The sequence below is a fragment of the Astyanax mexicanus genome, chromosome 13 (genome assembly GCF_023375975.1).
Source record: "Astyanax mexicanus isolate ESR-SI-001 chromosome 13, AstMex3_surface, whole genome shotgun sequence".
NCBI lineage: Eukaryota > Metazoa > Chordata > Actinopteri > Characiformes > Acestrorhamphidae > Astyanax > Astyanax mexicanus.
The window spans coordinates 15,229,092-15,249,157 of record NC_064420.1 but is presented as its reverse complement, the minus strand read 5'-3'; the positions used below and the strand labels follow the sequence as shown (position 1 = coordinate 15,249,157).

At 35.4% G+C, this 20,066-nt stretch overlaps 1 protein-coding gene across 5 annotated transcripts in view; it reads right to left on the bottom strand.

The window, feature by feature from the left end:
- The window catches only part of LOC103026736 (protein phosphatase 1 regulatory subunit 12B), a 38,291-nt gene that overhangs the window by 14,219 nt on the left and 4,006 nt on the right, over positions 1-20,066 (bottom strand). For 2 of the 5 annotated variants that reach the window (XM_049462808.1, XM_049462809.1), the window contains exons 2-7: positions 10,224-10,240; positions 9,911-10,046; positions 8,541-8,645; positions 7,835-7,885; positions 6,723-6,773; positions 2,296-2,375 (exon numbers count right to left, since the gene is read on the bottom strand). In XM_049462808.1, coding sequence (XP_049318765.1) covers positions 2,334-2,375; positions 6,723-6,773; positions 7,835-7,885; positions 8,541-8,645; positions 9,911-10,046; positions 10,224-10,240 — 402 coding nt within the window. In that variant the 3' untranslated portion in view covers positions 2,296-2,333. The remainder of the gene's footprint in view (positions 1-2,295; positions 2,376-6,722; positions 6,774-7,834; positions 7,886-8,540; positions 8,646-9,910; positions 10,047-10,223; positions 10,241-20,066) is intronic. The other 3 variants (XM_049462807.1, XM_007233005.4, XM_049462810.1) reach the window with 2 other exon arrangements.

The window sequence follows — 20,066 nt, the reverse complement described above, 5'->3', positions numbered from 1 at the left end:
GCAATATTTTCCAGAATTTGAATAATTCAGATTAATTTAGAAACAGCATTGATGGAGTAAACAGAGAATGGATTAAATAGACAATAATTTTGATCAATTATATAAAAAAGAAACATGTTAATGATAGATGTGGAGTGTAAGAAAAGTTTAATATGTTTTTTTTACACTAAATTAAAGACTTTTCAAACCAGTGCAAATGTTTTTCTATTGTATGTAGCACCTGATTACATCCCATTTAGTTGGCCATTTAGTTGCCTGCTGCAACCCAGCTAACAATTTTTGGTTAGTAGAACATTTTCTGAATGTTAGAGTTAACATTCTTATAACGTTAAATCTGTCAATTTTTCTTGATGTTCTTAGAACATTTTTACTATTCTTAGTTCTGAGTATGTTATTTTTAATATTCCCATAATGTTCGTATTCATTGTGATAGAAATGTTATATAAGAAACATTTTAATAACGTTGTGACGCAAAACATTTTTATGTCAAACGTTTTCGAAATATTCCTGGAACATTATTTCTGTAGCATTATAGACTAATCTTTCTGGAACCTTTTCTAAAAGTTGCTAAACGTTCTTATAAAATTCTCTGTTAGCTGGGAATTCACAGGCGTCCATATAAAACAGACACTACAGCAATTGTTTCAACTAGCTCTTAGGGTGATTTATTGCTGTGTTAATAGAGGCATGCAGCATGCTATATTGCCCAGAACTGGAACAATTTAGATTCATTCAGATCATTTAGATCATGAAACTTCCTAATCATATCCTAAAGGACCATTCACCATTTTGAAAAAAGAGTGATTTCTTTTTGTTTTTAATCAGGGTATTAAATTACAGTATGTAACAGTTTGGAGGAGTTTAATTAATATTCATAGGTAAATGCAACAAGGAATTTAGCCTAAATTAAAATGTAGTTGAAATGAAATTAGATGAGAAATAATACATTGGTTACATCAGGGTCAAAAATAAATCCAGATTATGATTACACTAATGTGTAGGCCATTTTGTTACATTTTAAATAATATCAACAGAGTCTAGAATTAATATAAGTATAAGTGCCCTTTTAATTAAAATCTCCCACTGTAATTATCTGATTTTGAACACTGTGGTAAAATCAATGAATACTTTTAGAAATTGTGAGTAGGGCCCTTGTGGTCTGTAAATATTAATCAATTAGAATGCGTTCTTGTTTGTAATTAGATTAATAGGCTTTGTTTAGTTGCTATTCTGGCAGAGTAGCTTCCCATTTGTGAGAGTATAAATAAGAGTATTTTGCATTTAAACATTTTAAGACTGTTAAGACCTATCCCGGTGAAGCACAAACCTCAGTTAAGACATGTTATCTGAGATACAGATATCTGTTATCTACAGATACAGATTCAGCATTTTAGTACTTAAGTACAGTAGTAAAGTAGATCTACTTCCTTAGTATACATCGCTGGTTTTAAATTTGTTGCTGAAGCTTGCCTAATAATTCTTTCACTCTTTCCTCAATAACTGATTACAGGCTGGCATCGTGCTGTCTACTGCTGTAAAACACTGGAGGTTACTCTGCCAGTAAATAAAACCCAGAAACACTGGTGTGCATGGAGCCTATTACGGTATATTAATGCAAAGGTGCTCAAAAGAAGTGAGAAGGACAGTGTTTTCGACTGATATGTAAGGTTTTCCGGTAAAATGTAATTGACCTGACAATCTCAGACTGTGTACATAAATATAGCCTTCAACGGGTAACACATCAAATTTCTGATTGCTAATAATTCCATTCACTATGACTGCTTTTGAGTTAAGAGCTCATTTGTTGAGTAAACCAAGCTTTAGGTCTGCTAATGTTGCAATATGGATTAGATTGTTTAAAAGAAATTACGTTTTTTTTTTTCAGTTTGACTGTTTCTTTGTGTTTTATGTATAATTTAGTTCATAGATACAGTTTCAAGAAAGTTGAACCCACAGGTAACGCCACAATGCAGCTTACAGATTGCCGGTTTATTTACCAGGCTTCAACCTGTTCCTGGCTCGGACCTTTTTTTTTAAATATGAAATCATATTGTATGGAATGCATGGATTGTTCTGTAGCTTAAACACAAACAATAACATGACTACCAATTACTGTGAGCTAGTAACTAAAATCTTTTGGTGATTTTAGCAAAAAAACAATTTCAAATCCAAACCTTCTGTGAAAAGAGTGCCAACACACACTGTTGTGTACTGCAGTGACAATGTGTGTTCATGCCTTTTTTGTGGAGGATGTGTCTGTGAGCAGGCAACCAGTAGTGGTTTTTGGCCACTCACCATCGTCCCCCTTTCCCTTACTCCAGCCGAGGATCAACTCAGGGCTGGTAGCCACAGCGAAACCTCATTGGGGCTGGCTTCTGAGGCAGTGAGGACAATATATGCCAGTCAATCAAGTGCTGACTACTGACCCAAATAAGGTGAGGCTAGTTAGCAACCTAGCATGAAACAATTCGTATTCCAGTGAAATTCCTAACATAAAATACATAATATATTTCCACCTTCATTTATACCAGCTGGATTACATCCTGCCTATGTTTTTAGCATGTGTTTTAATGCTGTATGTGAACAGTTTAGCGTGAATTAAACATGAATATCTGAGACGTGAAGGGGATGGTTCTTTACCACTCTGCTCTCTATTTTACAGTACCAGTCAAAAGTATGTTTTCATTACTTAAAAAAACTCTGGATTGGTGGTTAATACCTAAGGCATCCAAACTATGAAGAAAAAACATATGGAATCATTTAGCAAACAAAAAGTGTCTTGGTATTTTCTCAGTAAACTTCATGAGGTAGCCACCTGAAATGGCTTTCAGTTAGCAGCTGTGCTGAACTTATCAAGAGTTAATTACTTGAATTTCTTTCCTCTTAATGTGTTTGAGAGCATCAGTTGTGTTGTGAAGAGGTAGAGTTGGTATACAGTGAATAGCTCTACAACTAATGCAAAACAAAAAAAAAGTACTTTCCAAAAGTATCCTCAAGTTCAGTCGCAAAGATCTTTAAAAATGCTATGATGAAACTGGCTCTCATCAGGACCACCCCAGAAAAGGAATAACAAGAGATACCTCTGTTGCACAGGATACATTCATCAGAGTGGACAGCCTCAAAAACCGCAAGTTAACATCACCCCAGATAAGAGCCACCTAAAAGCGAGTGTTAATGTTTGTTTAACAAAATGTTTGGTTAAGTTACTACAAGATTCCTTATGTGCTCCTTCATAGTATGGATGACTGCATTAATTTACAATGTTGGAAAAAAAAAATAATAATGAGAAAGTGTGTTCAAACTTTTGACTGGTACTGTAACTCTGTAATGGAACCGGTAAGCTTTTTGTGATCATTCTGCTCACTTTGGGTGTATTTAATAATATGGGTTAACTGTAATTATTTGCGTGTTACTAAAACTGTACTATTTAATGTGATTAAATAAAATAATCCCACCTGCTGTTTTATTTAGCTTGCTAGCTTTAATTATAAATAAACACTAAAGAAGCACAACTAGTCTGATTACTGCAGCACAGATTAGCAACGCAGCTATTGTTGCAACACCTAATTACAGTGTGATAACTCTTTAGCTCCAGGGCTGTTAGCTTCAGTCAGATTAGCTGAAACGTGTGTTTAAAGCAAGGGAAATGCTATAATGTGCAGGGCAGTGTGTCAAGGCCCGAGTTGGAAAAATGCTAGATAGCTAAATGCTAAATGCTTTAGATAGCTAAGGTAACTCCAGGCTGCTGCTTTGGATATGTATCAAGTTCCAAATGGTTCCCTACATCCTAGAAAGTGCATGAAATATTTTTTATTTACAATAAAATAGTGCACATAATGGGAACCAATAGGGAAATATGCAGTATGTGCCTCATGTAAAGGAAGTATATACAGTGGCTTTAAAACTATTCATACCCCTTGAACCTTTTCACATTTTGTTATCTTACAAACATACCTGTATTATATTGAGATTTTAAGTAAGTTGTGGATTTCTGCAGCTCCTCCAGAGTGACCATGGGCCTCATGGGTGCTTCTCTAACTAGTGCTCTCCTTGCTTGGTCTGTCAGTTTGGGTGGACAGCTATGCTTCGGTAGGTTTGCAGTTGTAAAATACTTTTTTTCCATTTTTTGATGATGAAGCTGGAATATGTTTTTATAACCTAACCCTGTTTTAAACTTCTCCACAACTTTATCTCTGGCCTTTCTGGTGAGTTTCTTGGTCTTTATGATGCTGTTGTTCAATAGTGTTTTCTAACAAACCACTGAGGCCTTCACAGACCAGGTGTATTTATACTGAGACTAAATCACACACAGCTGCACTCTATTAACTAATTAAGTGACATCTGAAGGCAGCTGATTGCATTGGGTTTTATTTATTTATTTAGTTTCAGAGTAAAGGGGACTAAAAAAACTGAACATCACACTTTTTATATTTTTATGTGATTAAAAGTTTGAAAACCATATGTCATGTTCAATCCACTTCACTATTATGTGCTACTTTGTGTTGGCCTATCGCTCAATAATACATTCAGGTTTGTGGTTGTAGGGTGGCAAAATGTGAAAAGGTTTAATAGGTAAGAATTATTTTGCATGTCACTGTAAACATCATTGTTGCCTCTCATTGATGCTTTCTTAACTAACTAGAAGTAAATAAAACACTATACCACTTGCTTCTGCATTACATGCACAGAGTCACATACAGGGTCATCTTAAAAAATAGAATATCTTTGAAAAGTTACTTTATTTTTGTAATTCAGTTAAAAATGTGAAACTCATATATTATATAGATGTATTACACACAGAGTGATCTATTTCAAGAGTTTATTTATTTTATTGTTGAAAACCCAAACATCAGTGTCTCAGAAAATTAGAATATTATACAAGACCAATTGATACTTTTGGTACCAATTGATTATATGAGACCAATTGATACTTTTGGTACCAATTGATTATATGAGACCAATTGATACTTTTGGATACTTGTGGGCAAGTGGGTAAGTCCTGCTGGAAAATGAAATCTGCATTCCCATAAAAGTTGTCAGCAGAGGGAAGCATGAAGTGCTGTAAGATTTTGTGGGAAAACAAAACTGCACTGACTTTAGACTAGATAAAACACAGTGGATCAACACCAGCAGATGACTTGTCTCTCCAAACCATGATTGTGGAAACTTCACACTAGACCTCAAGCAGCTTGGATTGTGTCTCACCACTCTTCCTCCAGACTCTGATCCCCTGATTTACAAATGAAATGTAAAATTTACTGATGATCAGTGATGGTTTGGAGAGTCATGTTATCTGCTGGTGTTGATCCACTGTGTTTTATCAAAACCAAAGTCAGTAGAGTGTTTTCACACAAAATCTTACAGCACTTCATGCTTCCCTCTGCTGACAACTTTTATGGAGATGTGGATTTCATTTTCCAGCAGGACTTGGCACTCTGCCCACAGTGCAAAAAGTACCAATTGATCTCATATGATATTTTAATTTTCTGATACACTGATTTTTGGGTTTCATTGGCTGTAAGCCAAAATCATCATTAATAAAATAAATCAAAGCTTAAAATAGATCCCTCTGCGTGTAATACATGTATATAATATATGAGTTTCACATTTTGAACTGAATTACTGAAATAAAGTACATTTTCAAAGATATTAAAATTTTTTGAGATGGCACTGTATATATTTAAATATGTAAAAATGTAAAAAGAAGAATCTGTGTACTACACTATGTTTAAATTATTTATTTCCCTAAGAAAAACACTAAATAAACTTTTGTTGTGTAGATATCTTTAATTCAAAGGTGTTGTAGCATCTTGTTTGTCATTTTAGCTCAGCTGACCGCTAATCCATTATGAGTGCTCAAAGGATATTTTGCTGTTGTGTTTTTCTTAGCCTCTCGAAATGCCAACTATGTGCAATTACTGTTGGAATGCTGAAGCAGGACTAGGCCGGGTCACCGGGTCTGAGCAGTGGATTCTGAATTGGCTTCAGTTCTACAGGAACTTGGTCACTGTGAGGCTATTAAACACTGCGTCAGTCTTGCAGTAAAAGATAAGAGTTTATGCCCTCAAAGATTCAGTGTTTTATAAATCATTAGCTAGCTTAATTAACGATTTGCATACTAAAACAGACCATTAGTCAGCATACATACGGTTATAAAACAAACAAAGCATCACAATTTTTAAAGCCATTAATTACAATGATCAAGCATAACATTATGATCACCTCCATTTGGTCATACAGTGGTCTGAATAGATCATATACAGCAGTGCTGCTGCAGTTTTTAAACACTGTTTTCACTCACTGTCAACTCTATACAACTCTATTAGACACTTCTACCTATAGCTGCTTCATCTTGTAGAAATGAAGTTAGAGACAGAAGCTATGAATCTGTTGCTGCACAATTTGTGTTGTTCATCCTCCAGTCCTTCATCAGTATTCACAAGACGCTAATCCTAATGGGCTATTCTTAGGTCTATTCTGAGGTGTTTAAAAACACCAGCATCAATGCTGTGTCTAATTCACTCATACCAGCACAACACACACTAACACCTTATACGCCACCATGCCAGTGTTACTGCAGTGCTGAGACCCAAATAATAACTAAATTGAATATGGATAATGTATTTAATAAAAAGGAGGTGGTAGTTATGCTATGCTTGATCAGTGTAGCACATGAAACAAATTAAATTTGCATGCAGGTTATAGAATGTTAGTCATCGTACCTTAACCTCTGCTTCCATGTCAGAGACTCTCTTCTCTAAAGCCTGCTTTTCCTTCACAAGAAAAGAGCAATTAATAATGCATTATTTTAAGGCCTCTTATGAAAGACATCATAAACTGACTTTTGTACAGACAACAAGAAGGCCTACTACTTGTCCAACAACTATCAATGTATTTATTGGTGTAATTCAAGAACCCAACCATATACAGCTCTGAGAAAAAATACGAGACCACTAAAAATTGATGTGTTTCTTTGATTTTACCAAATTAAAAACCTCTGGAATATAATCAAAAGGAAGATGGATGATCACAAGCCATCAAACCAAACTGAACTACTTAAAATTTTGCACCAGGAGTGGCATAAAGTTATCCAAAAAATACCATGCCAAGATGCATAAAAACTTTGATTAAAAACCAGCGTTATTCCACCAAATATTGACTTCTATTGACCTCTATTTTGTACTTAAATCACAATTAAAGCACACAGACACACAACCTGCTTGGCTTCTCCATTTTACTCAAAACTCTAGCATATACTGATAACCGCAACTTCACTCTCTCTCTAGACTTTTTCTCTCTTATTACATTAAAACAAAAGGTGACCCCAAATGGTACAAACAAGGTATAGCAGGCAATTTTTACACGAGGAGAGGCATAAAGTTTTCCAAAAGCAGTGTGTAAGACTGGTGGAAGAGAACATGCCAAGATGCATGAAAACTCTGATTAAAAACCAGGGTTATTCCACCAAATATTGATTTCTGAACTCATAAAACTTTGCATTGTTTAAAGGGTCTGAAAGCTGAAGCATCTTTTTGTTGTTTCAGCCATTTCTTATTTTCTGCAAATAAATGCCCTAAATTACAAAATTTTATTTGGAATTTGGGAGAAATGTTCTCCGTAGTTTATAAAATAAAACAAAAATGTTAATTTTACTCAAACGTACCTATAAATAGCAAAATCAGAGAAACTGAAGTGGTCTTTTAATTATTTTTTTTCAGAGCTGTATGTTAGTATACAGTACATATAAAAAGGGTATTTGGGCAATAATCCTACATAAAAAAATACTGTAAGGCAGAAGATGCAATGTGAAACAGAGACAGCTAATACTGTATACCTTTTTCTCTGATTCAACCAAACTGGATCTCTCAGATATCCTGTCCTGCCTCTGAAACACAAGGGTAATATACAGAAATGATTGACAACAACATGGCAGACTGGGAAAATATATGAATAAAATATAATTAGTACAAATAAAACTAACAAAAACACTCTCTATTCTATTATTCTGTATAATAGAATGACTGGTACTGTAACTGAAGAAAGTCACAGAAGAAGCAAACTGTGTAATTTGTATCTTCATTATTATTATTAAGTTCATTATGGTATTAATGTAACTAAAAACATTGATCTGTTTACAAAGAATCCATTACAATCAGAAATGTAAGAAAATATTGATCATTATTGATAGTAATGTCATATTGTCATCTGGACAATATGAAGGAAACATTCCTGGTCAATCTTTGTTGTGTGTGAGCATGCATTGCCTTGCTGAAAACGTATTGAAATACATGGCACACACTGGGGTGTGCCATATCATATCATATCATATGCAACAATAAAATTTAATTTCCATTTTGTTGCAGTAGTGTATTCTTTCTTTTTTTTTTGTCATATCGCAATGAGTATCATTATCGCAAAAAAGACCATGAAATATCATGATATTATTTTAGGGCCATACCGCCCACCCCTAGCACACACTAATATTTTATATAAAAGAAAAATCTCTCTCTGGCTCTCTGATTGGGCGAGCGTCCTCTCACCTGTGTGACTTTGTCCAGCTGTGAGCGGATTTTGGCCAACTCCTGCTTGCTATCCTCCAGACGACTCTTCAGTTTTTCATTCTCTGTCAGGGCATCCTCATACAGCTGGCAACAGGAAATAAACAAGTAACAAATTCAAGATACCTAATGTATCCTTATGCATCAATAAAAACCCCTTTACTGGAAGACTCATGGTTGAAAAAGCATTACTAAAGTACACACAAGGGTCAGAAAAAAGAGACAAAGTGCCCTTTGCCTGCCCTTTTTTGTGGAGAAAAACGTGATTGAGTGGCCTCTATGGTGCCACTTCTTGTAATAATTATAATGATGTGACCTCTAGATGAACAGAGTTTATCCTAATGAGTGCCCATTTGCTCTTGAGCATCAAGCACCTTCTATGTCACCCATTCTAGTCAATGTCCCAAAGCTTGTCTTTTCAAATAGAGAAAATGGGATGCAGTACAGTATATGGTTGTTTAACAGGTATGAGAGATTGAGGAAGTTTTTAATGTGATGTGGTGCCCTATTAATGCTATCACAATAGGATTAACTGGATTTGATGGTACAAGACAGAGTAAACCATTGTCAACGTTCAAAAAATTACCACTGTTAACTTCTTACCAGACCTAGTATAGAAGATACATAACCCTTTGTCTCTGCAGTAAAATATATTATTCACATTCGAGAGACTTTAAGGTTTTTAGAGACTCCCTACAGGACACTGAGGAAGATTTAATCATTTCAAATCAGTAATAGGAATTAGACATAGAAACTAGTGACAATCATAATGAAACGAAAGGTTTGTTGGAAATGACCTGTTTTTTTGTATTTATTAATATATTGATTTTTAAATTAAATGTAGGACAATAAAATTAAAAGTGCCAATTTTGTGTTTTTTTTTTATAGTTGGACAGTTGCCGATTTATTTCAATATCTTATCAAGTATTTAAAAAAAAATATTTGCTTTTTAGTAACATTTCCTTTCAAACCTGTTTTTGTAAAGCTTGAGTAGAAATCCTCAAGATTATGGTGTATAATATCATGCAGAACATTTACAAAAATGCTGGCCTTTCTGCCTATTTATTTGTTCAGTTTTAGCCACACCCACCTGAAGAATATCCAAACGCTTTAGGGTAGGTTAAGTACCTGGCAATCTGCTGCAGTGTGTGAGAAGCTTTCTTTAAAATGATAAAGACTTTAGCCTAGAGTTCAGAATAACAATGTAATCTTATTCTTAATATTATGCAGTAGATGCCCATTTTTAGACTTTACATTTCAAATAGTGATGTGTCCACAACTGAAACCCTTGAGGAACATAAATGTTGAACATAAATTAAAGCTCTCAACTATTCAAACAGGGATTTACTAACCTTTTTATAGTCTTTGGAAGCAGAGTCGTCATCTGCCTTATTGAGAGAGGCTAAGCGGTTCTCTCGCCGGGTGTAGGAGCTTGTACGGCTCAGTCTGTCTGAGGAGCCCTCCACACTACTGGCATCTGTCCTGCCACTGTTAATGGAAAAACAATTTTCTGTAAAGGGTTTTATAAAATAACATAAGTCTAAGGTACTATGTAATATATATATATATATATATATATATATATATATATATATATATATATATATATATATATATATATATATATATATATACATACATTTGAATTGAAGGTTCAGTACTTACCTACCTGTTCTATCATGCTGCAAAAGAAAATCAAGCAAAAGAAAGTTACTTTCAGTATAATTTATGATTATATTACTATTTTTTATTTTAGTCATTTTTATTATTTCACATTAGTCACAACATATAAACAAATTCATAATTAAATCAAAATAATACATATTATTCATAACAGAGATTCCAACCAAACATATAACAGGAAGCGAAATAATTTTGGTTAATAAGTATTAATTTAATCTCTAGTGGTTAAACATGTTGCAAAGTTCAAGCATACCACTATGGCCACTACTACTTTTTTTTCAGCTCCACTGAACATATAAGACGCCTTGTAGTTCTATGATTACAGATTGTAGTCCTTTATCTGTTTCTCTGCATACTTAATTTTCTTTCTTTAAATCTGTTCTTTAATGGTCAAGACCCCACGGAGCAGCTATTACTATTTAGGTGATGGGTCATTCTCAGCACTGCAGTGTCACTGGCATGGTGATGTGTTAGGGTGTGTTGTGCTGGGGGTTGGAGTGGATCAGATACAGCAGTGCTGCTGGAGTTTTTAAACACCTCAGTATCACTGCTGGGCTGAGAATCACTGATGAAGGACTAGAGGATGATCAGCACAAAATCCGCAGCAACAGATTCAGAGCTTCTGTGGATGACATTTTATCTACAAGTTGAAGCAGCTCAATAGGAGTGTCTAATAGTAGCTGTAATAGTAGTGATTAGTAGTAGTGTTTAAAAACTCCAGCAGCACCGCTGTGTCTGATGCACCCATACCAAAACAACACATACTACTAACACACCACCACTGTGTCAGTGTCACTGCAGTGCTTAGCATGACCCACCATCCAAATAGTACATGCTCTGGGTGATCCTGTGGGGTCCTGAGTTTTAAAGAACACGGTGAAAGGAGGAAAGAAGGGTTAGTAATGTATGCAGAAAACCAGAAGAACTAAAGTCTGTGATTATAGAACTCTTTCCAGAGCACTATATGTTTATGCCAATAAAGCAAACTATTTTAATAGGTAGATTGAGATTGAGAGAGAGAGAGAGAAAGAGAGAGATAGAGAGAGATGAGAAACACACACTTCCACACATCCTGTTTAGACACATCAAGCCTGATTATACACTTGGGGGGAAAAAACGGTCTTATGCCCAAACTGACAGAGACCTTAACAATTCCAAAAAAGGACAAAACAGAGTGGAGTTATCTGAGCTTCTCACTGTCTTCTTCAACAGAAGAAAACACTAAACCAGTAACTGGCTCAATTTCTTCTGTCCTGTGTCAGTGTATCTGTGCCACAGGATTTACATCAGTGAATGTAAACTACTGAGTTAAAAGTGACTCATGAAAAGCCATGTCAAGTTTATACAATACCTGAACATAATGTCACAGCTGGACAAAAACCTTGTATCTCTTTAGAGGAGGGGAAACACTTTCAGTGAAACTAAGTGTAAAAAGTGTAAAAATGTGATTGTAAGGCATTTTGAAGCATTTATAGATCAGATACTGGCTAAAAGGTTACATTAGTCAGATGTAGTGGATTGAAAAAACATTTATTTTCAGTAAAAATACATAGGGACTTATCATTTTATTACTTAACATTAACATTGTATTTTACAGACTATAAGGTACACCGTATTAAAAGGTGCACTCAATAAACTTCTATTTTCTGGTCTATTGTCATACATAATGTGCACTGGATGACGTAATAAAAAAAAAGAGTATTGGATGTTAATCTACACAGATTTCTCTTCTGAAAACTGTTTATTTGGGTGAGTAATGTGCTTCTGTTTATTTACAGTAAGCTTAGATTTGAAGTAAGTTACTTTCAACAGTGCAGCTAGCAGCAGCGCTAGCCACGATTAGCAGCGCTAAGTGCTAGTAAATGCCACCCGACAGAGATACACTGAAGAACCCTGAGGGTTCTGTTAACCCAGGGTGATATTAACAATTGGTTTGTACCACGTAGCTTGTTTTATTGTTATAACAAGGTAACGGTGCAGGCTACAGTCTGATATACTCACCTCTGGATGGCAAAAGAGCTAGCGCTGCGGTTAGCAGCTAATGCTAATACTGCTCCAGCCTTGGTGCCATAGAAACTTCACTTAAGCTCCTGTATAACGCTGCACTTCAGCGGAGAGGCTGGTAAAATTCATACAAAAGGCGCACTGGATATATAAGACGCACTGTTGATTTTTGGGAAAATTAAAGGATTTTAAGTGCACCCTATAGTGCGAAAAATACATTATTATTATTATTATTATTATTATTATTATTATTATTATTATTATTATTATTATTATGAATGTTTCTTAATCGTTCATTTAATTAATTTATACATCATTTAATCTCTTATTAACTTCAGTATAATTACCATTATTCTATTATTTGTTTGTATTAACAGTGCTTGAGAATGTTTAGCTCTTTGTCGTTTAACTAACTAAAGCTAAGAGGTCCTTTTCATTTCACCCAGTCACAAGGTAACAACAGCCTCTGGCTAGGTTAGCTCAGAATAGGCTATTTACCAGTGTCTAATGACACATGAACCTGTGTGGGCTTTTTTTCTTCTCATTATAGAGGTATAAAATGTCTTTTGGCATGTTTTTAGTGCCCCAACTGGACACTGAAATGTTCATGGGACTTTTTGTCATGTTTTTGTCCTCGTTGAGTGTGTTTTGGTTGAATTATTTCGAGTGAATAAGATGAGGGAAATCCCTTTCATGACTTAGCTTAGCATAGGCGCTGTTAAAGAATAGCATTGCTTAAGAATGACAGTCCTGTTCTTTGTACTTGTATACATTCTGTAATTTAGTGTTTTTACTAAAACATTAGATACAGCACATGTTTTAAAGTTTTGGAGGGGGCTATTTTTTTACAGTTTTAAGCTGTAACTGGAGTGTTTACTCTCTTCCCTGAGCAATGGCTTGACTGCATAGCATAGAACATAGCATAGCTTGTTCTAAAATGCCAGCATCCTTGGAAACATTTTCTTTATAGTGTTTTGTATTAAATATTCAGAGTATTTGTTTCCAGTAAGATATGATTCAGCTATATAAATGAGCTTTAGATTTGAAAGCTGTTTATTTTCCTTTATATTTTTATGTATGTTAAACTCAGAAATGGTAATGTTCTTATTTTATTGTGAATTTACACATAGTGATTTGTACACTTAAAGGAAATTATAAACATAATAATCTAGACTTCAAATATTAATGTTTTGTGAAAAATGCATTTATTGAAGCTACATTTTAATTTAATGTATTTCATTTATTAACATTAACCTTTTTGGGTTTCTTCCTTGACATTTTAGGGATAGAGAGCGAAAGAGAGAACAAGACAACCAACAACAGCTAACCAACTGCCAGTTAGGACTATGATACCATTTTCTGCATGACCCAGGTACCCCATGTAACACAGACAATAGTTGGATTTTTGTGTTGCAACCAGCCAATAATATCACAGAATAAGGCGAGAGATCACGTAAATCTCAAACCTGCCATGTTTTTATTTTGACACAATGAACCACAGTTTAAACATACATCAGCTAGAATTTGATTATTATTTACATTTTAAATAACATATTCACAGGCTGAGAAATCTGAAAATATAAAAGTATAGTTAAAAGTATACTGAGAATTCCAATTACTGAGCGAAAATAGGCTCATGCTGTTTACTTGACTATTTGAATAATCAGATAACTGCAGTAATCTGATTATGAATGGATTGCATGTACCGTATTTTTCGGACTATAAGGCGCACCGTATTATAAGACGCACTATCAAAGAACGCCTATTTTTCCATACATAGGGCGCATCGCATTATAAGGCGCGTTAAGTGACACTAGAAAGGGTGCCTATATCAAAGTGAACAGGGGTGGCGCCATGTTTCCCTTCCCCCACCGGGGGTGGTCGCTTGCCGGTGGAGCGTCTCAGTATATATAAATCTAGCTCTTTCAAAGTCAAACGAGTGCTGGATATTAATCTACACAGATTCCTCTCCTGAAAACTGTTTATTTGGGTGAGTAACGTGCTTCAGTTTATTTACAGTAAGCTTAGATTTCCAGATGTCCACTAAGGCTTGCTGCACCAGCGTTAGCATAGCTATCCGCTAGCACGCTAGCTAGTCACCTAAACTAGTAAAGTTAACCCAAACTTAAACGACAGCGTTACACTGAGTAATCCTGCGTGTTCTGGTAAGACAGTGAGATATTAGCTAGCGATTCGTCCCCCGTAGCTTGTTTTAACACGGTAAACAAGCAGATTACAGGCTGATAAAACTCACCTCTGAGAGAGTTAGCGCTTAGCATCTAGCTAATGCTAGCCAGGCAAAGCAGCACAGACTTACAGGCCGATAACTCACCTCTGAACGGTGAACGCTTAGCGATTAGCATCTAACTCTAATAATACTGCTCCAGCAGTATTAAAAGTGCTAAATTTAGAAAATACTGATCTCTGAACAGTGAATAAGCTAGCTAGCTTAGCGGTTAGCATCTAGCTAATGCTATTGCTGCTCAGCCTCGGAGCTGCACGGCTCTGGACTCTGTATAGCACTGAAACTCTCTATAACGCTGCACGGAGTGTGTGTTTACTGCTCCTTACAACCTGACGAGTAAAATCCATACAAAAGGCGCACCGTATTATAAGACGCACTGTCAATTTTTGTGAAAATTAAAAGTTTTTAAGTGTGCCTTATAGTCCGAAAAATACGGTAAACAAATTCACTGTTGCAGCTGAACAAAAACATTATATCACTTCACATGGGAGGAAAAAACTTTCTTAATTTTAGTGGAAGTCAGTGTAAAATAATTCTAGTCCTAGTTATTTTTTAGCATTTCTCTTGGTACATTTAACATTTAACAACTGGCAGATTTATATTTAGTCAAAAAGTGAAAAAAAAAGAGATGTAAGTTTTGTCCTATACATGAATGGGATTGCCTGGATCAGTGCTGAAGTATGTATACAGTATATGTGTATAAGGGGAAGTATACTGGGCAGCAGACACACTGGCTCTAGTGAGCCGAAGCTCTAAGAATGTTTATACAGCGCCGGGAGACAGGCCTGGCCTTATGTGGTCGTGCTCTCAACAGCTCTGACCACCTCCCGCTAAAAACCTGCTGCTCACTGCACAGAAGCAGAGCACAGGAAATTTACTGACCAAAAAACAAAGCACAAAAAACTTACTGACCACAAAACAAAGCACAAAAAACTTACTGACCACAAAACAAAGCACAAAAAACTTACTGACCACAAAACAAAACGCAAAAAAAAAAAATACTGACCACAAAACAAAGCACAAAAAAATACTGACCACAAAACAAAGCACAAAAAACTTACTGAACACAAATTAAAGACCAAAAAATTACTGACCACAAAGCAAAGCACAAAAAATTAACTAACCACAAAACCAAGCACAAAAAACTTACTGACTACAAAACAAAGCACAACAAAATTACTGACCACAAAACAAAGCAATAAAAAAAACTCACTGACCACAAACCAAAGCACAAAAAAACTTACTGATCACAAAACAAAGCACAACAAACTTACTGACCACAAAGAAAGCAGAAAAAAAACGTACTGACCGCAAAGCACAAAAAACTTACTGATCACAAAACAAAACAATAAAAAAACTTACTGACCATAACGCAAAGCACAAAAAAACCTACTGATCACAAAAGAAGGCAATAAAAAACTTACTGATCACAAAACATAACAATAAACAAACTTACTGATCACAAAACAAAACAATAAAAAAAACTTACTGACCACAACGCAAAGCACAAAAATACCTACTGATCACAAAAGAAGGCAATAATCAACTTACTGACCACAAAGAAAGCACAAAAAACTTACTGATCACAAAACATAACAATAAACAAACTTACTGATCACAAAGAAAGCACAAAAAACTTACTGATCACAAAACATAACAATAAACAAACTTACTGATCACAAAGAAAGCACAAAAAACTTACTGATTCCAAAAAAAGCACAAAAAACGTACTGAACACAAGTGAAGCACAAAAAACTTTCTGACCACAAAGCAAAGCACAGAAATCCCACTAATCACACAAAAACCTACTGACCATACAATAAAACACAGAAAACCCACTAACTGCACAGAAAAGCCTACTGACCACACATTGTAGCACAGAAAAACCGACCACATGCACATAAACTCTAATGTTGCCCATAATTTACACACACACTGCCAATAGCTTACCCACAGGCCTACAGACATCCTGAATACAACACAGATTTACTGACCACAGAACATAAACCCTAACCAAAACCTCTTGTGCCTATTGAGCACAGACCACACATTTAAAGACCACAGTACTTACAAATACCTGACAGTGCTGACATAAAAATATGTGTTGTTTCAACTTAGTTTTCTGTCTAACCCAAACTTTATATGTTACATTAAATAGTAAAAGGTAAAATTCCATTTCTGGCAACCATCTAAACTGAGTAAAACAAAAAAAAATTACATTGATCCAACAGAGTATTTTGAGTACTGTGAATTAGATTTTTACACACAGCAAAAATACTTTACTAAATAATATGAAGTTTATAACTGCACTGAAAAAATGTGAAGTAGAATTAACTTAAAAAAATACTAAAATAAACCACTTACAACACTTACAAACATTCAATTAAAAAATGTACTTACAATGAACTATAGCTCTGAAAAACAAAAATGATGAGTTTCTTTAATTTTTTTTTCAATTGTTTTTTTTATTAATGAATTAATGTTTTTTTTTTTCCTCTGGCATAAAGCTATCAGAAAAAAAGGGTTTAACAATGATGTAGGAAAATATGCCAAGATGTATGAAAACTGTGATTAAAAACCAGTGTTATTCCACCAAATATTGATTTATGAAACTTTATGAATATGAACTTGTTTTCTTTGCATTATTTGAGGTCTGAAAGCTCTTCATCTTTTTTGTTATTTCAGTTCTTATTTTTTGCAAATAAATGCTCTGAATTACAAAAAATTTATTTGGAATTTGGAAGAAATTTTGTTCATAGTTTATAACATAAAACAGCAATGTTAAGTTTACACGAACATAAACCTATAAATATTAAAATCAGAGAAACTGATTTAGAAAGTGTTTTTTTTATTTTTTTTCTGGAGCTGTATATTTTAACCTGTACATCTTCCCTATTGGTTTCTATTGGTTTTCCTATGCAATGAAAAAAAGTTTCATTTCACCCTCTAATAAGAATTTTTTTTTTTTGTTGGCCCAGTGCTGTTTTTCTTTTCTACAGTTTAATGCAGTATGCATTATTCTAGATGGATGTCACTACAGATTATGAAGGGGGGCTAAGCTTTGACTAGCGGAGTCTAGAAATAAGCCCACTAAAAGACTAAACAATTATAAAAAACATTTTTTTTTTAATTGTTTGATAACAGCATGCTTGTGTTAGATACAGATATTACAATTACTTAATAACTATCCATCCACTTACAAGAGGCTCAGATAAAGCAAAGACACAAGCAGTGGTACTTTTAGAAGCAGGTCTTAAACACTCTATTTAAATACTGAGAATATAGATCACAACAATTAATGTGCATTTATTTTTTAGTTGCATTGCTGTTATATAACCTAGATAACAGTATTTTAGGAGTGTGTAACATTTGACAGCAGAAAAATTATTATTATTATTTCTGCATTTAATTTGTATTTATTTTAAAACAAAACAGAACATATTAACAATTAAAGTGCTTAAAATAGGTGTCAGTTTTCCTCTTTTTCCCTTTTTTCTTCCCTCTCTTTCCCTGACTTTAGTAGCAAGTATATTATTTGCCAAAGGGGATCTGGACGCCGGTAGCTAAGACCACTGAGACCCCCTTCCCCCACCTGCCCACCCCCCCCCCCCCCTCCCATGAAACAAGGTTGGTCATGTTGCCAGCTTGCAAAATGGAAAATGTGAGCAGCCTTATACACAATTCCATAAAAGTCTTTGTGCTTTCCAGTGTCTCCAGGGTTCAGCTTTATCTCTCCCTGAGTCTTTAACTCTCCAGCGTTTGGATTCTTTCTCTCTTAAGGATAAGTCTCTCTCTCTCCTTCTCTCTCTCTCTCTCTCTCTCTCTCTCTCTCTCTCTCTCTCTCTCTCTCTCTCTCTCCACACAGCGATTTTCTGCAGTTGGATAATCTGGAGTTAGATACAAATATGTGAAAGTAGTTAGTTAGGCTACAACCTGAGTTCAGGGGTACTTTTGAGCAGTTTATTATTTCTGAGTTTATTCGCAAGATGTTGAGTAGCATGATTCAATTCTCCTCTGTACAGTTTGAGTAGAGTTTGACCCATATTTGTCGTAATTATTATCTAAATTGAACAGCTGAGACACACTAAAGAATTAAGGTAAAGTTTACCTAACATTCCTTAGTACATTACATGAAAAGTACATTCTATTGGCTCCTGGCATCACTATTTGCTATCACTATGACTATGCCCCTCTTCTCGATCACCATCAGTGTGTAGTCAGGACTATGTTCTCTTGGTTATTCATTTACAGTTTACATAACTTTTGACTGAATGGCCACAGTGTTGTAGGCCATAGGAGGAAATTACTTTGTTCTCTACTGCAGTCACTCTCTCCTACTGACTCTCCCACAGGCACTTTTTTATAGTCATTATCTCCTAGTCACACTCTTGTAGTCACAGTCTCCTAGTCACTTTCTATGGGTCACATTCTTCCAGTCACTCTCTCTTAGCCACACTCTTCCAGTCACTTTCTCCTAGTCACTTTCTATTGGTCACATTCTTCCAGTCACTCTCTCTCAGCCACACTCTTCCAGTCACTTTCTCCTAGTCACTTTTTATATACCGTCTCTTTCAGTCACTTCTTACCAGTCACTTTCTCCTAGTTACCCTCTCTCAGACACTCTCCCCCAGTCATTTTTTTCCAGTCACTCTCTCACAGTTACTCTTTCCCAGACACTCTCCCCCAGTCATTTTTTTCTAGTGTCTTTCTCCCAGTTTCTTCTTTCCTAGTCACTCTCCCCCAGTCACTTTTTTCTAGTCACTTTCTCCCAGTCACTATCTCTTAATTTTGCTCTCCCAGTCACATTCTCCCTGTAACTCTCTCCTAGTCACACTCTCCCAGTCATTTTTCTCCTAGTCACACTTTTTCCTAGTCACACTCTCAGTCACTCTCCCCCAGGCCCTTTTTTCCTAAACATTCTCTTCTAATCACTCTCTCCCCGTCACACTCTTCCATTCACTCTCTCCCAATCACTCTCTCCTAGTCACACTCTTTTTAGTTATACTCTTCCAGTCACTTTTCATAGACCCCCTCTCACACTCTCCTAGTCACTTTCTACGGGTCACATTCTTCCAGTCACTCTCTCTCAGCCACACTCTCCCAGGGATTCTTTCCTAGTCACTCTCTACCAGTCACTCCCTCTTAGTCACTCCCTTATAGTCTCCCTCTGCCAGTCACTATCTGCAAGGCACTCTCTCTCTCTCAATCCTCATATGAGCCGCTTTATCTGATCAATGTATGGCTTGTATATTATTACTCCCCTGAATGTGAACAGCGGTTTCAGATAGAAAGAAAAAGACCCTAGAAAACAATGCAGGGAGAGTGGAGGCATCCTAAAAATAAAACACATGCTTCTCCTCAATTCTCCAGAGGAAACCCTGCCAACACCAGTCCACTCTCGTCATGGAAATTTCAAGACCACGTACTTGAGTAGGGATTTGAATGTAATGGGAAAATCTGATTATGATTAAAAGAAAACCTATAAAGGTTTCTTTACATGGTTTAATGTTCTGTCAGGGTTCATAGATTTGTAAAGAATCTTGTGAAAAGTGATTTAGTGGGTAATCTAAAAGGTT